Raw genomic sequence first — 23,267 nt, forward strand, 5'->3', positions numbered from 1 at the left:
CAGTCCATACAGAATCGTGGATGCGCTGTTTTCTTGTTTCTCCTATACATGAAATAATAAAAACTGGAATTCCTGATTAATGCCAAAATTGTATAAAATTCCTGATATGAAACATAAAAAATGCACCTGGTTCTTAAGCAGTTAACTCTAGACTGACTATTAACAGTGTACCAGGAACTAAAGAATTGTCACTACAGTTTGTATTTATTGACTCTTGTTTGAGAGAGGTGCCAACAATGCATCACAAAGAAATCATATAAATCTGTATTCAGTATTCCATGCAGAGCATTGCACTTGCTTTTCTGAGATCTATTCATGCTGCAATCCTTAAAGCAACATCTAAATCCTCTCCAGATATTTCCTTGGCAAGCCCCACTTCTATATCAGTCCCTTTAATAAAAAAAATAAGTTCCCCTGCTGTGAATAGTGGAGGGGGGGAACAGTCTTCTAAACATGTGATGCCTTTGTTAGAATGAGACAGTGAGCATGTCCTCAGACTGGTTTGGTAACCAATAGATGGCAGTAAAAGGACGCAGAGATTGCAATTGCCTAAACAAACAGAAAGGGGTTAAAAAGGAGATAAAAAAAAAAAAAACTTATGCAAGATGGCGTCTGACTGGAGGGAGAGAGAGCCCCTCTCTGCATCCCTGAGCTGGTGAGAGAGGGGCTCAGACAGCCTGGGAGGGAAGCTGCACCCTACATGGCGCTGGGAAGGCTGTCTCTGCTGTGGGGCTTGCATTGGGCTGGCTGCGTTCTGGTGGTGGCTGCAGGTGAGTGAATAGGATAATGCTATGTGTTTATGGGACTGATGTCACAGATGCATGAGGAGCTGATGTTCATCCCTGGCCTGAGCTATGCCCTGTTTGCCGAGTGACAGTGACACTCTACTTGCTGCTACATTCGGACACAATGTGTGGCTCCTAACTGCATCTATATATTAGGGTAGATTTTAACCCATGCAGTGCCATTTGAGTTTGCCTCAATGGTTAAGTAAACTGGAGCTTGGCAGCAGATTTCTGTCTCAGCAGCAGAGGCTGCTGCAATAAGCAGCAATCGACACATTTGTTAACCCACTGAGTGACAGAAAGGAATGGCTCTGACAGCCAGTGGGTTTAGAAAAAAAGAACTCTCTTTTCTTCTCTGCATCAGCTACATATTTTACATATCACTGTAAGTTCCTATATGTTACATGGGGTTACTGAGAAGGTTGTCACACTATGACTGTGACATACTCATCTGACACCTTGTTACATTGACAACACGACATGTTAATCTACACACACTAGCGAATACAATGACACAAAACATCACTGACACTGGTTATTTCTGCTGCAAACTGGTTACAGTCATAGGGAAAAAGACTGACAGATGTCAATTTATGTTGATTATACTTTAATTACCTTTATATAAAAGGCACCTCTTATACAACAGAGGGGTATGGCCTGATACAAAAACAAATGGTTTATCCCTATGACTGGCAGAGGCAGCTGGAACTCACTAAAATGCAAAGCACCGCAGCCTTGTCTGACAACCAATGGTTTAAGTAGGTGCATCTGAGACTCTATTAGCCTAAAGATAATACAGTGGTTTTGCGATTTTCCGCCTGTCCCAGTACAGCAAATCAGAACCCAAATTTCTTTCCCTGAAATCCTCATCCATCCTATCACCAAGTGATGCTGCGCTTTCCATAATACTGGTCCAAGATATAAAAGGGGGCTTATGGTACTAAAAAAAGTATTTGCATTTCTGTGTTTGATTTTAGATTAAAATGAATGGTGCAGTGGAGAATGCAGGGTATTTGTGCTGTTGGACCTTCCAGCATTTCCTGTCACCAAGTCTGTATTATTCGTCCATTAAAGTATTTTTATCCTGCATGTATCCATTATGTCTAATATTGCAGTTTATCTATAGAAATGATGCATTCAAACATATAGTGTGGTTTGTATAAAGGGAATTAGCATATTAACTGCTGGTTTATATGTCTTACTTGATAAGATAAAGCACTGTTCTTTTAAAAAAAAAATTATACCCAGAATTACAGTTTAAAGATGGAAAATAAGCTTAAAATAAAAATAAAATAATAAAAAATATACAGTATATATATATTAAATAAAATGAACTGTCCCTGTTGTATATAGAATTGTTGCTAACTACAGTTACATGTTCTGGCCTTTGGAAACTAAGAGAAAACAACTCCAGTCATAAAGATATATAGAGTACATAGTAAAAAAAAATACACCCCCTCCATTTCTCATTCTATATAAGTGAACAGGCTAAGCAAGAACTAACCCATGGTGTACAACCAACATTTTTATTTCCAACCAAGAAAAAAACAAACTGAAGTTAACATAGCATATAGAATACATAGTGGTCAAAGGTCAGATCTTAGCCCCTGTCCCAAGGCCTGATGGGGTAATATTTAACAGTGACTCCACCATGCAGCTCTACAGGTCACTGAGCTGCAACAATCTCTAAAACACTAATATGGTGTATCCCTTTGCTTAACCTGTTCATTACCATGGGGGAGATTTGCAAAGTTGAAGGGAGATTAAAGCTAAAGATATAAATGATATAAAAGTGATTGGCAAAAACTGCAAAGCAAGCTACATAATCTACAGAAAAACAACGTTATTGCCTTCTTACTGACAGTGAAAAGGTTAAAAGTTACTAAAGGGCACATTGTATGTAAATTCTTATGAGCCGAATAGTGTGTACCAGTCCCCAAACTTGTGTTATTGCAATAAAGCACTTTGTATATAACAGTGGTGTCCAACCCAAGACCCTGGGGCCACAATGCTTTCCTTCAATTCTTTTATCAGACTCTTTCACTGGGGATCACCCCACCATACATTACATTGTAGATACACTTAATCACCGCAATTCAAACTATAATAATTCTAAATTAACCCCTTAGTAGCTACTCCCAGTTGCATTAACTCATGAGCCACCTTGGGCGACACTTTCACCTATTTCATCACAAGTTATCCCCCTGACCCTTTTAAATTGTATAAAGTAACATACATTTTCTTATGATGGCCACTGTAGTTGTATTCCCTAAACCATTGAGTTCAATGTAATGTACACTGTTTAACACTGAAGTCCATAACTCAGGGAAAATAACTAATGATTGGTTGTGTTCACCTGGTCTCAGTTTTGAATAAAAAAACAAAGCAGGGTTCAGGACTTGCACCAGAGATTAAAATGCATTTATATAAAAAGGAAGCACTTTTTTCAATACACTGCTTTTTACTACTAAAGGTGGAAGGATGGAATTAATATATTAAAGGGACATGAAACCCAAAAAGTAAAAAAAGTAAAAAAAAAACAGCAACAAAACCTTACAAGTTATGAGAATACCTAGGTAGGTAATATGCACCAGTGCTCTTTCACATGAATAACATGTATGTTGCTTATATCACCCCAGACACATGTGTGCTATATATAGCCTACCTGCATGAACTTCAACAAACAATACAAAGATGCAAAGTAAATTTGATAATAGACGTAAATTGCAAAGTTTTTTTTTTAATTGTACATTCTATATGAATCATAAACATTTTTTGTGGTTTTTCATGGTCCTTTCATGTTAATAAATCATTTATGTTGATGTTCATGAATAGCTAAATATCCTTTAATAGCTTAATCACCAAGTTGGAGTTGTTTAAAGGGACATGGAACCTAAAATTTTTATTTTGTGATTCAGATAGAGAATATCATTTTAAACAACTTTCTAATTTACTTCTATTATCTAAGTTGTTTTATTCTCTTGGTATGATTTGTTGAAGGAGCAGCAATGCACTACTGGTTACTAACTGAACACATGGGTGAGCCAATGACAATAGGCATGCATATGCAGTCACCAATCAGCAGCAAGAACCTAGGTTCTCTGCTGCTCCTGAACTTGCCTAGATAAACCTTTCAGCAAAGGATAACAAGAGAAGGAAGAAAATTAAATAATAGAAGTAAATTGGAAAGTTGTTTAAAATCGTATTCTCTATCTGAATGAATCAATGAATAAATTTTTTGAGTTTCATATCCTTTGAAGCTGCAATAATAAAATGCGCTAATATGCATTTTCATATTTAAAGGGACAGTGTACTCTAAAATAGTTTTCCCCTTAAAGGGACAGTGTACTCCTTTACCTTTATTTTCTCATTTAAAATAGCTGATTTTGCCAATTCTATCCCCCCTTTACTGAACATTTCTGAGCTTAAGTTCTGGTTGCAAAAAAACCCCATGTAAACAGGAATGTTTAGATAAAATAATGCTTCAAGTTGGGGCTGTGACATAGAAGGTACTAAAAAGTTAATGTTTCCTTGTTCTCTCTATGTGCCCAATCATCTAAAGGTCTCTGGGCTGGCGAGATTATTAAAGAATGCTCACCAGTCCTTCTATTTCCCTGGTGGAATGATGTAAAGCCCCTTTTTACCCTGAAAATAGGGTGTCTCACTAAAGGGTGTATTCTTCATTTTCGTATGGGAAGGAGATGCATACATTACAAAGGTGCACAATAAAATTTGTATTTACAAAGTTAATAATTGAACCATTCACACAAATATATGCAGGAAAAAAACATTATCGTTAAGGTACATCAAAAATCGTAACAACATTCTTCACCAAAAATTGTGTTTTATCAAAAACAGGAATAGACAGGAATAAATTGCATTAAATATGCACAGCATAAATCGTAATTTAAGTATACTGGATACGCAAAAACACAAGTACAAAATACAAAGCGTGATTGTTGTTTTCTCGTAAAATTGGCTGAACATGAGCGTTCCATAGGTGTATATGAAATTGTCTCTCTAATCCCAGCGTAATTCCATAATTAATTTTTTTCCCCGCAAAATAAAAGGTGTTGAGTTTTTTTTTAAACACTCAAAATATTTATAGCCCTGATAGAAAAACATGCATATGAAATTATAGCTGATTGTAAGACGCTATACGCAGAAAGCAGTGTGATGTGATTTATATTGGCTGCTGGATTTACTTTTTAAAGTGCGCCCCCTGCTTACTGATAACTTCGCTCTCCAGAGCAAAGTTTCCCTTTCCAACAAGATCTATTACTTTCAATAGGAGGCATCTCGCCACTCACAGGAACTGTGCCTTTGTAACAATAATTCCACCAGGGCAGCCCCAGCGAGGGTTAGCAAGGAAAAACATGTCTGATCTGGCAAAGTTTAGATCATCGGGCCCTAAGTATTGGACTTAGAGTAAACAGTAATAAAGAATATAAGTATGACTTTGTGTAATAATTGACAGATAATGTATTTAGATTTTCTCTCCCTGCAAGATCAGCCCATTGTATGGGTTGTGGTTTCAATTAGCAGTAACAGCTATTTCATATACAAAAATATACCTAAATGTACAATTTCCCAATTTTATAGTGCACTGTTCCTTTAATGTGTTTTCAATTACTTGTTATAGCAACTGCAGAGTATGGAAAATAGCTAACCCCTATTAACGGCCAGATTATGAGTGGAGCATTATTTATTGCTCCCACTTGCTTGCTAACTCCGCTAGAAGTGCTCGTATTGCAAGTCGTAAGTAAAAGGTTTTTGTTTGCGCTCTCTAACCTGATACATTAAAAAATACAAAGTTAGAATATTGCGACTGCGTTAACGTATTCCCCCCTAGAAGTCAATGGAGCAAGAAAACACCATACTCATGCAAACCCGATTGCATATTCTCAAGTGCACTAACCCGACATGAAAATATGAATATTTCACATTCCAATATTCTTCACATAGCAGAATATGTTCTATTTATCATAAATACATATCTCTACATATATCTGATAGTATTTTGGTACAATATATATCTATACCTATACATACTTATGATTATATATATATATATATATATACTGTATACATATCTATCTATCTATCTATCTATCTATCTATCTATCTGAATATCTATTTAAAAATACTTAGAACATATTCTGCTATGTGCAGAATATTGGAATGTGAAATATTTACAGTAATTATCTCAATATACACAGTGAGACCAATACTTAAAGGACCAGTAAATACAGTAGATTTGCATAACCACCAAATGTATGATAAAAAGACAATGCAAAAGCATTTAGGGGCATATTTATCAAGCTCCGTATGGAGCTTGATGGCCCGTGTTTCCCGCGAGTCTTCAGGCTTGCTGGAAACAGAATTTATGACCGCTGCTCCATAACCTGTCCGCCTGCTCTGAGGCGGCGGACAGAAATCCACTCAATCAAATACGATCGGGTTGATTGACACCCCCTGCTAGCAGCCGATTGGCCACGAATCTGCAAAACTGCTGGTGCAATGATAAATGCAGCGGACATGATCCTCAATATCGGATCATGTCCGCTCGCAATATAATAAAAAAATATTCTCACAAATTTCAAAGTCATGTCTATTTCCACTCCCCCTGTACCATGTGACATCCATCAGCCAATCACAAATGCATATATGTATATCCTGTGAATTATTGTACATGTTCAATAGGAACTGGTGACTCAAAAAGTGTAAATAAAAAACGACTGTGCACATTTTGTTAATGGAAATAAATTGGAAAGTTGTGTAATATTGCATGCTCTATATGAATCATTAAAGTTTAATTTTTACTTCAGTGTCCCTTTAAAGAGAACAATGGACACTGAACATTTTAGTACCTATCTGTCCACTCCCTAATGGGAGAATTTTTATTTTCAAATCCTTCCTATTTACATAAATTTTCTAAAACCATCACTTAAGTAATGGAATTTTCAGTAAGAGGGTAAACAGGTAAAACCAGCTTTTTATTTTTAAACAGATATTTTTATATATACAGTATCCCACAAAAGTGAGTACACCCCTCACATTTTTGTAATTATTTTATTATACCTTTTCATGTGACAACACTGAAGAAATTACACTTTGCTACAATGTAAAGTAGTGAGTGTACAGCCTGTATAATAGTGTAAATTTGCTGTCCCCTCAAAATAACTCAACACACAGCAATTAATGTCTAAACCGTTGGCAACACAAGTGAGTACACCCCTAAGTGAAAATGTCCAAATTGGGCCCAAAGTGTCAATATTTTGTGTGGCCACCATTATTTTCCAGCACTGCCTTAACGCTCTTGGGCATGGAATTCACCAGAGCTTCACAGGTTGCCACTGGAGTCCTCTTCCCCTCCTCCATGACGAAATCACGGAGTTGGTGGATGTTAGAGACCTTGCGCTCCCCTACCTTCTGTTTGAGGATGTCCCACAGATGCTTAATAGGGTTTAGGTCTGGAGAAATGATTGGCCAGTTCATCACCTTTACCCTCAGCTTCTTTAGCAAGGCAGTGGTCATTTTGGAGGTGTGTTTGGGGTCGTTATCATGTTGGATACTGCCCTGAGGCCTAGTCTCCGAAGGAAGGGGATCATGTTCTGCTTCAGTATGTCACAGTACATGTTGGCATTCATGATTCCGTCAATTAACTGTAGCTCCCCAGTGCCGACAATACTTATGCAGGCTTATACCATGACACTCCAACCACCAGGCTTGACTGTAGTTAAGACACACTTGTCTTTGTACTCCTCACCTGGTTGCCGCCACACACGCTTGACACCATCTGAACCAAATAAGTTTATCTTGGTCTCATCAGACCACAACAAACACTGTGGGGGACTTTAAAAATGCATGGGACAAGCATAGGGCTATCCTACGAACTAGATAAGTTTATACTGTTAGGTAAGGTGGGGCAGACTTGCTGGGCCTATGGCTCTTATCTGCCGTCAATATCTATGTTTCTATGTTTCTATGTTTCTAAATATCTTTAAACATGCAATAACGTTTTTATTCATTTTTAACATGATTTAATGTGTTTTTAATAGAAATACTTGAAATATACACTTTATAATAAAATATATAAAGGTTTTAAAAAGATATATGGTATATGGCAAAATATGTGTATGTATACATGTTTATATATGTGTAGAGATGTATTTATGTGTTGAGATAAGTAAATATCTATTTGAACACATACATATATATGTATATATACACACACACACATATATATATATATATATATATATATATATATATAGTCATATGCATACGCTTTTGAGCCCTTCTCAGTCAAATCTTTTATGAGTGATATTTTGTTTTTTGTTAACAGGTTAAAAAAAAGGGGAAAACCCCCAACATTGTATACCCCCTTCTGTACTCATAGTAGTCTACAGAAGAGATTATGTGAGAATAAATTGTTAAATGCTAATTCTTTCATTTATGATGTTTAACTTAAGTGTAATCTCTGTAAGTTATTTTCTTTTCGCCCTACGTGGCTGCTCAATAACTATGTTGTATATTCTTATACATTCTTGGACTTAAACAAAAATAAATATAATAATAAAAAAAAAAGAAATGTAAAAGTTTTGGTCTCCATAAAGCATATTCTAATCTAACTTTTTTTCTCCGCTGAGCCCACTTAGGGAGGGTTAAAAAGGAGTTGCTAGAGTGTGCAACCAATGACTGAGCGGAATATGGCAGTGTTAAGTTTGGACACTGCCTTTATAAAGCACTGTTTTTAATTGTCTAGTACTTTGAGTGCAATTATTTTGTATTTATTTTTTTGTTGAAATCTCTTTATTGAGTTTTCCAAAATAAAAATTACAAAATACAATCTTCAATCTTTTCATCAAGTCAATGTTACAAGTATAATAGAGGTGTTGAGTCTTGCAATCATATCACATGGCTAAAGTCTTTACTTTTTCTTCTGTGTTTCAAAAGATCATATCATCATGGCATCTAATAAACCTATTAAATTAAACATTTATTGCAATATAGAGAAGAAAAAAAAGAACAAAATTCTGTCCCTCCACCAATACAATCTACTCAGTGGTACCCTTTTTAGGATATTGTCACTATATCTCGTTATTTGTTGTGACAATGTTATTAGTAATGTTTGTATTAACAGTTTTAGTTATCTCTGGCTCTTGTCTTTCTAAATGTCTTGTTCTATGATCAGCTTCAAGATACATAATATATGGTTCCCATTGTTCTAGGAATCGGTCTTTGTTGTTTAAGAGGGCAGCAGAAGCACTAGACATATTATAATGGTATTTGATCTTTCTTTTAATATGGTCAAACTTAGGAGGTTCCAGTTTCCAAAATCTAGCTATACATAAACGTGTTATGGTACAAATCATAGCTATTAATTTAGAGAATTTCTTTAGTGTGCCCTCTACTGGGAAGTGAAGTAAAACTTGTTCTGGGGTCAGGGCAATTTATTTTTCTAATATTAAGCTAAGAAATTCTGAGGTCTTATCCCAAATTCTTCTAACTTTATCGCAATACCACCATGTATATATATGGGAGCCAACTTCTCCGCAACCTCTATAGCAAAGTTGTTTATTTACCTCCTCCGATTTAGTGTATCTTGTAGGATAGATATACCATTTATATAGCGGAAACAAAAAAGAAAGGGCCTCATAGTGTAGATAACTCAAAACATTCGTGAAGCAGTGTGATGTGAAACAAGTGAACAGGTACTCACAAGGATAGTAGCACTCTTAGTATAAGAAGTGCAAACAGGCAGGCTGATGTTTCACAGCAGTCAGTACACTGAAAGGAAATGCAGTCTGGTTGGCAACAGGACCGGCTGCTGATTCTCCACAACAGGAACAAAGACTCCTTCTGTCTGGATGTGGCTGTCGGAACAGTTCTAATAAAGAGCCGGAAATCGGATTGCGCCGTGAGCGCTGCAACTGGTTTGAAACAAATGCTGGGAGTGTAGTACCCACAGTGGAGATGTAGTCCACTTTCCCAAGCAAAAGAGGTACTAAAACATCCGAGTGTGGAAATAAAATGAATTTCTTTGAGCTTAAAACGCGTTTCTCGGCCGTAAGCTCCTGGCCGTTTCCTCAGGTTAGTAGGCCAGAGTGCTACAATCCTTGTGAGTACCTTTTCACTTGTTTCACATCACACTGCTTCATGAATGTTTTGAGTTATCTACACTATGAGGCGCTTTCTTTTTTGTTCGCACTATCTAGATCTACTGACTCACCATCGGCCTCAAGAAAAGCAGCCCCCACTCTAATACATATTTTTTTTTATAAGCGGACCTTGCTCGCTCTATCACGAACTGTTCTCACAATCACGCAGTGAACTTTATTATTATTATTATTTTTTTCACTTATATCAATATTTTGGTTTCTTGTTTCATATTGTCTCCGTGAGGTTGTTATATATTTTTATATATATATATTATTTATTCTGTATCATATAGATATTTATATCGTCACTTGCCATATTGTCACTTGTCACGTCTATATTGACAATACACATTACCATTCATTGCCAAAAATCAGTTTTATACTCCTCCCTCCCACCCCCCTTGTTTTCCTTTCTCCCAGCGCACCCTATTCCTATGCTCACTGTATAGTTTTCAACTAGATATACCATTTATATGCAACTTTTAACCCCTTAACGACCAAGGACGTACGCCACACGTCTTCAAAAAAAATACAGTTAATGACCGAGGACGTGTGGCGTACGTCCTTGGTCTGGAAAGAAGCTGGAAGCAATCCTGCTCGCTTCCAGCTGCTTTCCGGTTATTGCAGTGATGCCTCGATATCGAGGCATCCTGCAATAACCCCCCTTGGCCATCCGATGCAGAGAGAGCCACTCTGTGGCCCTCTCTGCACCGGACATCGGTGGCCGGTATCGTTGGTGGGTGGGAGCAAGACTGGGAGGCGGGTGGGCGGCCATCGATGTGCCGAGTGGAGTGGAGGGGGCGGGATGAGGGGCGGGAGCGCACACGGGAGCGCGCGCGTGCATGGGGGGCGGCGGGCGGGCGCGTGCACGGGGCAGGAGTGGGAGGGAACCGCTACACTACAGAAAAATAAACTTTCAAAGTAAAAAAATAAAACGTTTTGAAAGCTGTAAATAAACAGCTAAGAGATCTGGAAGGGGTGGGGGGTTGATCTTGGGGGGGGGGGGGGGGGAAGCTACACTACAGAAAAGGGCTTTTTTTTAAAAAAAAAAGGCAAATTTTTTCACTAAACTGGGTACTGGCAGACAGCTGCCAGTACCCAAGATGGCGCCCATTAAGGCAGAGGGGGAGGGTTAGAGAGCTCTTTGGTGGGGGATCAGTGAGGCTGGGGGCTAAGGGGGGATCCTACACAGCAGCATATGTAAATATGCTAAAAAACACACAAAAAAAGCCCAAATATAGCTTTTATTTTAGTACTGGCAGAGTTTCTGCCAGTACTTAAGATGGCGGGGACAATTGTGGGGTGGGGGAGGGAAGAGAGCTGTTTGGGAGGGATCAGGGGGTCTCATGTTTCAGGTGGGAGGCTGAGCTCTACACTAAAGCTAAAATTAACCCTGCAAGCTCCCTACAAGCTATATAATTAACCCCTTCACTGCTAGCCATAATACACGTGTGAAATGCAGCAGCATTTGGCGGCCTTCTAATTACCAAAAAGCAACGCCAAAGCCATATATGTCTGCTATTTCTGAACAAAGGGGATCCCAGAGAAGCATTTACAACCATTTGTGCCATAATTGCACAAACCTAAAATTGTGAAAAATTTAACGTTTTTTTTAATTTGATCGCATTTGGCGGTGAAATGGTGGCATGAAATATACCAAAATTGGCCTAGATCAATACTTGGGGTTGTCTACTACACTACACTAAAGCTAAAATTATCCCTAAAAGCTCCCTACATGCTCCATAATTAACCCCTTCACTGCTGGGCATAATACACGTGTAGTGCGCAGTGGCATTTAGCAGCCTTCTAATTACTAAAAAGCAACGCCAAAGCCATATATGTCTGCTATTTCTGAACAAAGGGGATCCTAGAGAAGAATTTACAACCATTTAAGCCATAATTGCACAAGCTGTTTGTAAATAATTTCAGTGAGAAACCAAAAGTTTGTGAAAAAATTAGTAAAAAAGTGAACGATTTTTTTGTATTTAATCGCATTTGGCGGTGAAATGGTGGCATGAAATATACCAAAATGGGCCTAGATTAATACTTTGGGATGTCTACTAAAAAAAAATATATACATGTCAATGGATATTCAGAGATTCCTGAAAGATATTAGTGTTCTAATGTAACTAGCGCTAATTTTGAAAAATAATGGTTTGGAAATAGCAAAGTGCTACTTGTATTTATGGCCCTATAACTTACAAAAAAAGAAAAGAACATGTAAACATTGGGTATTTCTAAACTCAGGACAAAATTTAGAAACTATTTAGCACGGGTGTTTTTTGGTGGTTGTAGATGTGTAACAGATTTTGGGGGTCATAGTTAGAAAAAGTGTGTTTTTTTCAATTTTTTCCTCATATTTTATAATTTTTTTATAGTAAATTATAAGATATGATGAAAATAGTGGTATCTTTAGAAAGTCCATTTAATGGCGAGAAAAACGGTATATAATATGTGTGGGTACAGTAAATGAGTAGGATGAAAATTACAGCTAAACACAAACACCGCAAAAATGTAAAAATAGCCTTGGTCCCAAACGGACAGAAAATGGAAAAGTGCTGTGGTCATTAAGGGGTTAAGAAATTTTCTTTTAATGTGGCATTGGGAGAAAAAGATAGACCTCTGTTAATATTTGTTATCCATGTTTCTACCAGTCAAGATTTATCTAATTATCTTTCCCATTTCAACATAATGGAGATCTTCTTATCATTATCTGTTACATTGAATATTGGATATAGTGTTGATATTATACCTCTTCTAGCACTTTTACTCAGACATAGTGTTTCGAATAAGGTATTATTAGGGGCTTTATCAAATCCTATTATTTCTTGTATTCTGGATTTTAACTGAAGGTAGTAAAACCATACATTTTGTTCTGATGTACCTAGATCAGCATATTGTTCTATAGTGATAATTTTATAATTTATAAGAGCATCTGCAATTTTGTATAATTCCTTATTTTCCCATTTCTTTTGGATTTGTGTATTTATTACAGATCCAATTGTTATTAGTGTGGTGATCTTAGATCTTCTACTTAGTAAGGGGTATGTCAAGGTCAATTTATCCCATATAAAGGTGGTATGATTGATAGAGATGTATTGTTTTATGTGTGGTGGTCTATCTTGTTTGCTTGCCCATAATATTTTGTCTAAACTACCTAAGCCTATTATGTCCTTTTCAATTTGAACCTATTGTGATGTATTATTTATTTTGTACCATTGAATAGTTTGGGCCATTCTTGCTGAGTAATAATATGATATTAAATTTGGTAGTCCTATTCCTCCTCCACTTTTATGTCTCATCATCAAAAGTTTGTTAATCCTTGCATTTTTTTCCCTGCTACACAAACTGTAGGATTTCTCTATGCATTTTATGTAGCTCCGATATTGGTATTGAAATCGGCAAGGATCTAAATAAATAGAGTAATTTGGGTAAAATCGTCATTTTGACTGTTATAATTCTGCCATATAGAGAAATATTATGTTTAGTCCATTTTTCTAAGAGGTTTCTAATATGAGCATACATAGGAATGTAATTGGCTCTGTATAGTGTGTGTACATCATTAGTGAGGTTTATCTCTAAGTATGTGAGGTATTTCTTAGTCCAGGAGAATGAAAAATTTAGCTCCAATAGTGTTTTCGTGTGTTGTGGCAATTTTAAGCTTAAGGCTTCGCATTTGTCTTCATTTATTTTATATCCCGATAATTGGCCAAATTTGTTTAGTATTGAATATAGTGGCTGGAGGGAAAGTAGGGGTTTAGTTAATGAGAGAATAATATCATCAGCAAATAGGGAATTGTTATATTCACCACTGCCATGTACTATCCCTGTAATATCTGGATCATCTCTAATTTTTACGGCTCAATGCAGATCACAAAGAGGAGTGGGGATAGCGGAAATCCTTGCCTTGTCCCATTACAGAGTCTTATTTGTTTCGACTGGTAGCCCGAGAGCCTAATAAATGCTTCAGGGTTTGAATATAACTTTGTCATGGAATGGTCCTCTGATCCCTATCTTATTCAGCACTGCATGCATATAGTCACAATTAATTCTGTCAAATGCCTTCTCTGTGTCCAAGGTTAGGAACAGAGAAGGCATTTCTTTAATAGTTGCTATATTTATTAAGTCAATAATTTTATGAATGTTGTCTGGGGCTTCCCCTTGTTTGATAAATCCTACCACTTGATCTGTGTCTACTAATTTCTTAATGGGAATGGCTAGTCGAGTTGCTAAAATCTTCGTGAGTAGTTTAAGGTCCTGGTTTATAAGGGAGATTGGTCGATAATTTTGACATAGTTGTCTGTTTTTCCCAGGTTTCAGTACTACTGTTATTCTTGCTATTAGAAGATCAGGAGGTATATCAGAACCTTGCAAAATGTGATTAAATATGTTAACTAGTTGTGGTGCTAAGAATAGTTGTAAGTCTTTATAAAAACATCCTGGGAATCCGTCTGGACCCGGGGCTTTATTTCTTTTTAGTTATTTAATGGCTAGGGAGACTTCTTGCAATGTTATTGGAGCAATTAATATCTCTAACTCCTCTCTAGAAATTATCTTAATTGAGCTTGTTTCTAAAAAGTGTCTAACTCCTGTGGTATATTAGCTCCTTTTTGGGGATTTTTTTAAATTGTAGAGGTTATTATAAAAGTCTGCGAATATATTAGCTATTTGTAGGGGGTCATTTGTGACTTTCCCATTGGGCTGCTGAATTTGCGGAATTGTGGTTGCCCTAGTTGTCTTTTATTTTATTTGCTAGCATCCTATGTGGTTTGTTCCCATATATGTAATATCTTGTATCAATCGCTTTTATTGCATAAATGACTTCTTTATTTGAAAGTTGGTTAAGTTCCTCATTTTTCGTTTTGAGTGTGTTCATTAATGCTTGTTGGGATTTTTTTATACTTGTGTTCTCAGTGAGGTTATATCTCTTCTAAGCTCATTTATTTTAGCCTTGTGATTTTTTTAATCTACTGGACTCTGCTATTAATAAACCTCTGATGGATGCTTTGAGGGCTCCCCATACAAAAAGTGGGTTAGAAGTAATACCTTCATGGATGGCCATAAATTCTGTGATATGTTGTTGTAATTTCTGAAGTAAAATATCATCTTGTAATAGGCTAGGGGGTAGGTTCCATGATCTAATTCTGGTTCGGTTTATCAGTCCTTCAAACTCGATCATGACCATATTGTGATCTGACCAAGAGGAATTGTAAATATTAGCTGATATCACTAATGGAAGCATAATTTGACTAAGTAATATAAGGTCTATCCTAGAGTGTGTGCCACGTACAGGTGAATAAAAGGTGTAGTCACATGTACCTCTATTTAATGCTCTCCAACAATCTATTAGGTTGTAATCTAAAAGAAGATCTTTCAATAACTGCTGAGCAGTTGTAGGCCTTAATTTTATATATATATTTGTGGAGGATTTGTCTAAATCATCATCTAGTGTCATGTTGAAGTCACCTCCAATGATAGTTTTATATTTCCCAATATTTAGGGGTAGAATGAGAAACAAATGGGTCTCTTGTAAGCATGACTATTTGGGCTTTTAGGGATTTTTAATCTACTAGGGCTTTTTTACCTTTAATATTGGAGTTGAGGCCCCTAACGTAATGGGAGATTACCTTTATATGCATGGTTTCTATTTATAGAGATGCTTATGATGTAAATAATGAGTGGAAGTTTTACATATAACTCATTTGAACTCGATAGATTGAATTTGGTGTGTAGGAATTGTACCTTGAGAACTGAATGCTCTTTCAAACCTCCAGATAATGACAATGCTGTTGACCTGAATTTGTAGAATTGATCTTCGGTATCTAAGAATCGACAATGCAATAAATATATGACCTTGTAAAATAATTGCAAAACATCCTTCAAGTTTGTAAATAATAGTATATAATAACAAAGAATTAACTTGTAACTTGATGCTTCTTTTTGCATCTAATATAACAATAACAATATTAGAGCTATCCATACATGCAGACATAGCTATGTTGCAAGAGACACACCTCACTGCTGAGGAACATGAAAAACTTAAAATACGGTGGGTGGGGCACATCCTCTACTCACCTTCAGGGGGAAGGAGATGTGGAGTGGCAATCTTAGTAAGGAAAAATCTACGTATAACATTCTCTAATACAAAAATAGATGACGGGGGACGTTACATTTTCACCTCCATACACTCCAAGGACTACAAACTCCAATTATGTAATGTGTACGGGCCCAATCACTCCGATGTGAAGTTCTGGGCATCTATGCAGTCACTCATTGCCCAACACTCAGACTCCCATGTTATAGTGGGGGGAGACTTCAATATGGCGCAAGCGTGCCCATTAGACAGATTCTATGACCAAACTTGCTCCTCTTCAAAGCAAAGACTGCACCCCAAACACAAACAAGAAACACAGATCATATCAGCGTTTAGAGAGGGGTTGGGACTACACGATCTTTGGAGACTACAACACCCTGACCACAAAGACTATACCTGTGTCTCGAAAACACACCACACTTTCTCACGCATTGACTACTTCCTCACATCCCCTCAACTCACTCCTAACATACTGAACACCTCCATTCTCCCAATCACAATTTCAGATCATGCTCCCATAAAATTAACATTGCAACTCCTCAAAACATCACCTTTTAAAAAGCCTTGGAAGTTCCCCTCATATCTGTACACTAACGCAGAATTTCGACAACAACTGAAGGCCTTCTGGCTGGAATACACCTTTGACAACGACAGCCATAGAACTAACACTGACCTATTCTGGCACGCATCCAAAACAGTTATTAGAGGCAGAATTACAGCCTACACAGCACACCATTCTAAGTCGCAGAAGAAAACCGCCACACAACTTCTTTCTAACCTGACTTCTACCTACAACACCTACTTAAATAACCCCACAGCACAGAATCGCCAGAAATATTATGATGCCAAACAAGAACGGGACTCACACCTACAAATTTTAGACCATATATTTAACATACATAGACAAGGCAGGTTCTACCGGCACGGTAACAAGGCAGGCAGACTCCTAGCAAATCTGGTCAAAATTCATACACCTAAATCCTTCATATCTGCAATCAAATCTGGGACACACCTTAAGACTGATACAAAGGATATAATGAGGGAGTTCATAACTTATTACAAAGCATTATACACTAGTCAGACCATTGAAGAAACGGACAAGCATGCGTTCTGGAACAACATACTGCTACCTCGACTGTCTGAATCCCAGAGAGAGAGCTTAAACTCCCCCATACAAGTGCAGGAAGTGCTGAGAGCCATTAGCAGCTCAAAAATAGGGAAAGCCGCAGGCCCAGACTTCCTTCCTATTGAGTACTACAAGATTCTTAGCACTGACATAGCCCCAACGCTAGCTTCCACATACACCAACTACCTTCTAGGGACTTCTACCCCAGATACGAGATTCACTGACGCCAACATATGCGTTCTCCAAAAGCCGAATAAGGATCATACAATGCCCTCCTCATATAGACCAATCTCGCTGCTTAACAGCGACTATAAGTTATATACTAAGATACTGGCGGACAGGCTAGCTGAGATACTGCCTGATCTGGTTCATCCAGATCAGACAGGCTTTATTAAAAGACGAACCTCAGTGATCAACATCAGAAAAACACTGGCAGTCATATCTCACTACAATAACACACACTATTCAGAACACCAGAAACCCAATATAGACGCATGCCTATTCGCCATCGACGCTGAAAAAGCGTTCGATCGAATAGAGTGGGACCACCTCTTAACCTCACTAGACAGATTTGGCATCTCAGGGAATTTTCTCAATGCACTCCAACAACTCTATGCTTCACCCTCAGCCTCCATTATTATCAATGGTCAGGTGTCTCCCTCATTCCTATTGGAAAGGGGAACCAGGCAGGGATGCCCTCTTTCCCCGCTGCTCTTCAACTTGGCAATGGAACCGCTCGCATGTTACATCCGCCAACATAGTGAAGGTCTAAAAATTCATAAACAGACAGTACACCTATCTTTATATGCTGACGACCTACTTCTGTATGTCTCTAACCCACATATTAATATACCCAAACTCCTGTGTATCTTAGATAAATTCAGTGCGATCTCTGGTTACAAAATCAACTTAGATAAATCTGAACTTACATGGTTACGGAACACTAAGAAAACACAACTGCATGACACAGGCCTAAAGGTGACCTCTGGCACTTTCACATACTTGGGGATACAGCTACACACTGACATGAACAAGTTGTACCATCTAAATATAAGTAGAACCCTAACCCTTGTTAAAAACCAGCTGGCAGGCTGGAGAAACTTGCCACTATCCCTTACGGGGAGAATTCATCTTTTGAAAATGATTATCTTACCAAAACTACTCTACCCCCTCCAAATGCTTCCTCTACTACTGACTAAGCGTGATTTAAATACCTTGACGACTATGTTTGGTAACTTCGTCTGGCAGTATAAGAAACCAAGAATTAACAGGCTCCACCTCGCAATGTCAGTGGACTCTGGTGGACTTAGTCTTCCCAATCTTAGGTGGTACAACTGGGCATCCCTAACAAAAATAGTCGTAGGGTGGCTAACGCAATCAGATTATTTTTCACCCCCCGTAGAGAAAGAACTCCTAGCACCTATACATCCGGCCTTCTTGCCATATACCTCTCTAGCCTCGCTCCCCCCACACGTAAAACACAATATACTATTTAGGGACACCTTGAGAGCCTGGACCAAACTTTGCAAAACATGGGGGATGGAGTTCAAATTTAGCAAATACTTACCACTTCAAGGGAATCCTAACTTTCTCCCGGGATACACCACCACTGCCTTTAAACATTGGGAACGCCAAGGACTGACTATGATAGCACAACTGATCAATCCTACGACACAACAGACACTTCCCTTTTCCGACCTTCAAACACAATACACCCTCCCAGCCTCACACAGATTTGCCTATCTCCAGAGTAGACATTACACACAAACTCTTCTGACTGAGGGACTGACCTCGCCAACCACTAACAAAATTGTCGCTCTATGTAATTTGGCCTCCCAGGGTAACCACTCAATCTCTCCCATTTATAAGGCAATAGTCACACACCATGAAACGCAAACACTGCAGGGCATCATTACTAAGTGGCAGGGGCAAAGGGTGCCTGAGGTCACAACAGAACACATCTTGGGTAGTATAGCTACAGTCAGACAAACGACTTTGTCCGCGAGCTTGAGAGAAACACAAATAAAATTCTTACATCACGCATACATAACGCCGACAATCAGAGCTAAATGGGTAAAAGATGCGGCGAGTGACTGCCCCAAATGTTCACTGTCTGCCCCGGACTGGACACACCTAGTTTGGGACTGCCCTAAGCTGCAGAGGTTTTGGGGCAAGGTTAGATTTTGGCTGTCTAAGGTACTCACAGCTCATATAACTTTAAATGCAGCCGTCATATTTTTCTTTCAAGACATCTCATTACCACTAAAACACCGAAAATTCTCTAATATGGTGGTGCTGGTGGCTAGGAAATGAATCCTGCAGTATTGGGCCAAGAACAGAGAGCCTCCTTTTAAAAAACTAACCCATGCTATACATCAACAGTTTCTGGCAGAACACGCAGACACACAAAGTGACCGTGATGTTAGAATTAAATCATTCATGACTAAGTGGGATCCGTACTTATTGCATCTACCAGTAGGACTGAGGAGGAAACTCCTGCGCCCCTTCCAAAATTCCATGTTCATGCTAAATGAGAATCTACGAGGACGCTGGTGCATACCAGAGTCGAACTCAGACCCTGACTCTTAACTAACACACTGCTAACCTGGACTGACACAATCACTACCTCATTGGAAGTCTTGGCGACTACATGTGGGGGCCTAGGAACTTGGGCACATCCATCCGCCGACGCAGCAACGCAACAACTTGATCACTCTTTTATCTACAGCTCAAAGGTACTTAAGTTGTCATGAGTTTACGTTGTCTGTTTTATGTTATTAGTTGGCATGACTGCATCGGCCCATTGACATAACTAGAGTCTTCAGGCATCAATACCTATTATGGAAGACCTGACTTTGCACTACTACTATAAATGCAAAATAATCCTAACAGAGTGTGAAAGTAGACACCAATATAGTGCAGTTAACACCCCGGAGCATATTTCTTCCCATACTTGGTATGATAACACCCTGTAACATCCTCTAGATTCATTGATGCAGTTAGCCAATATCTATTTATGGTTTTGTTTTGTATTGTTTTGTATAGTTTTGTTCTCTTAAAAGTTCTAATTATGCAGGGAACTTGACCGCTCCACATGGCTCAGGAAAATCCGATGGACACAATTCAGACTCAGATTCCTTTTAAAAAAATTCATGTTACATCTCATATTGTTATTGCCTTATGATGAAAAGATATTGTACAATGCTGTGTGGCAGTGTTTAAGCTTACCTGTAAAAAAATTTTTCAAAAATAAAGTTATTAAAAAAAAAAACAATATTAGAGCTAAATCTGGAGTGACAAAAGTCGCATTCTATATTTTCAATGAATTGAACCAGGGGGGGGAGGGGAGAGATAGGATAGGGAAAAGGGGAAAGTATAGGGAACGTAAGGAATCGGGATAGGAAAGAATATTAATATCTTTATAAATCTTCTAGTTACTAGACAATATTTCTATCTTCTATTTAATAAACATTATCATATTTGTATATACCACCTGTTATTAACAGCTTTAAACAGTTAGGGCTTAAATCTATTTAGTCTTGTAAGCTGAATATTAGGTCCTTCAAGGAGGTGGTGATTCTTCTCTATTTGAAGAGGTATGTTCAGAGGAGGTTGTAGAGCTTGGTTTGGATCTCTTCGGCTTTCCATTTTTGCCTACATGTGTCCAATCTCTTTGGGGGGGGGGGGGGGGGTTCCTCTGTGTTCTTGGTGCTGTTTGTGGTTCAGGATCATCCACTGGGATCTCTAATTTTGATAGTATCATTATTCCTTCTTCTACTGATGCGCAAGCATGTGTAGTATTTACAGTATGTATGTGATGATTAATTTGAATGGAACGTTCCATCTATATTTCACTTTTGCCTTTATTAGTGCTGTTATCACAGGATTTTATTTGTCTATATTAACGTAGTGTTGTTTGAGAAAGATCTGTGAATATTTGGATTGTATGACCTTCATATGTGAGGTTATTAGACACTCTGGCAGCTTTGAGTATCAGCTCTTTAATATGAAAATAGTGTAACTTTGCTATAATGTCCCTTGTCATGGACTGGGAAGGCTTGGTTAGCGCTCTGTGAACTCTATCCATTAGTAACATATTAGGTTCAGCATCAGGAATAAGTTGATGGAAGATCTCCGTAACATCTGATTGCAGATTTTTATATTCTTCTGGCAGGTTCCTTATTCTGAGATTTGAGCAATGTGAGCAGTTCTCCAAATCCTCAACTTGATCTTCCAATTTTTTAATATAGATTGAGTGGTCCAGGGTATGTTGAATTTGAGGGATTTCTTCAGCCATATCATCAAGTCTATCCTTAATTTCCGAGGTCCGTCCCCCAATTTCTCATATCTTTTTAAGTTCTGATATTGCTGTTTTCAGCTCTTCCTGAAATTTTTTTTTAATTTTGGATAAAAGTTCCTGATTTGGAATATCTCCTGGGCCAGTGGCTCTCTCTTCTATGGTGTCCATAGTATCACTATGTTTAGGTGGAGATGACGTTTTCTCTTGTGCTTTGAGTTTCAGTTGGGATCTGGATATGCACTCTTTTATTGATTGGTTTCTGTTTTTCATCTTGTAAAATTATATTGATATGTCACTGATCTCAGGGTAATAATTTACCAGCTATATTGATAAGTTCTGCTTTTCCCAATAGAAGCTATTTAGATGACTGAGGAAATTATGATTTACAAGTCTCTCCTTTATAACATCACTGAATTTGGTTCAATTTACATATTTGAGATATTACTCCAAACTAGCTCCTTACATGTAATGTTTCATAATCAAATTTTAGCTTTCTTTAATATTTTATTTGTAGGGAATTCAAGTTCATGTATCTATTGATATCACTGTAATCCACTAGCAGGTTTCCTAAGCGTATCTTGACTCATCGCTCATCAAAATCAAGTTAAGGAACTACAAGATGTTTTATATAGTGGAAGGAAAAGAACTATGTTTTTAGAAGCTCCCTATCTGTAAGAAGATGACCTTACATACGTGGTTGTTCCTCTAAGTTATATTATTACTTGTCTCCTATTTCCAGCTCAGTGAACTGCATAACACTCTTGTAGTATACAGATAATATCAATCTGGAGGATAATATTTCCCTTATGTAGTGTTGTTTAGTTTTCAATTATCTGCAGTAGCTTTGAGTTGGTTAATTTCTGTAATCAAATTACTTCTCTTATGTAGTGATTTTATGACTCCTCTAGATACTGGATCCCTTAACAATTCAGGATCTTATGTGAGGTCTGTAGCTTTGAGTGTTAGGTTTGTGGAGAGATTTTGGACTTTTTATAATTTTCCAATAGGGCGTCTTTTCCCGCCCTGTATCCCAAGATTAATGCTTCACTTGGTCTTTAATAAATACTGTAAGTGCGACTTATTTATTTGATTCTCTATCGTATTTAGTGTCTCTTAATGAACTCTTCTTTTATGTCTGTTGGGGTTACGGCTAACTTGATCTCAGTCACTGACTCACCTCCGATCTCCTCTGCGACTCTCACGCCGGGAGGTATATCAGTGTATTTGGAGTTGCAGGTCTTTTTTAATGTCCGGTAACCGGATTCTGACCACTCTGAGTTCTTCTCTCTTAGGTCTTAATTGCAGCTGTCGGAGCGGAGCCCTGACCCTCCGTTGACTGCTGCTTGCTCAAAAGGCCTCTGCAGTGAAATATCTCTGATGAGGCTTAAGTTCTTTTAAAAGCCTCCCCAAGTATCTCGCCTGTGTCTGGCTGTGTCCTAGCTCTAATTTATGTCAAACTTTAAGTTTTTTGGAGTAATTAGTCGTTTGTATAGTTAAAAAAAAAATATTATATTGTTAAAAAACAAATAAGGTTTAAAAATCACTAAAGTTTTTAGTTTGACAGAATCATTGAAACTCCAGAGTGATTCAGCTCCAAAGAAATGACACAGCAGTAGTATGCCTGATAATAGCCAGTTCAGCCTCCACAACACTCATATGTTCATATGATAGACTGATCGAAGTAGGCAAAACACTGTTGTTTAAGTATACTATACAGATGATTATACTTATCCGTATTGAAGAGTCCGGTGTATTTTAGCCTCTTATAGAGAGATTCAGGCAGTTCCGTTTTAGGAGA

The 23,267-nt window shown here is 37.8% G+C and overlaps 1 protein-coding gene across 2 annotated transcripts in view; it reads left to right on the forward strand.

The window, feature by feature from the left end:
- Positions 1-610: 610 nt before the first annotated feature.
- Positions 611-23,267, forward strand: part of IGDCC4 (immunoglobulin superfamily DCC subclass member 4) — a 149,079-nt gene continuing 126,422 nt past the window's right edge. For both annotated transcript variants that reach the window (XM_053718539.1, XM_053718540.1), the window contains exon 1: positions 611-770. In XM_053718539.1, the coding sequence (XP_053574514.1) occupies positions 701-770 (70 nt within the window). In that variant the 5' untranslated portion in view covers positions 611-700. The remainder of the gene's footprint in view (positions 771-23,267) is intronic.

This window comes from Bombina bombina, chromosome 6, assembly GCF_027579735.1.
Source record: "Bombina bombina isolate aBomBom1 chromosome 6, aBomBom1.pri, whole genome shotgun sequence".
Lineage (NCBI taxonomy): Eukaryota > Metazoa > Chordata > Amphibia > Anura > Bombinatoridae > Bombina > Bombina bombina.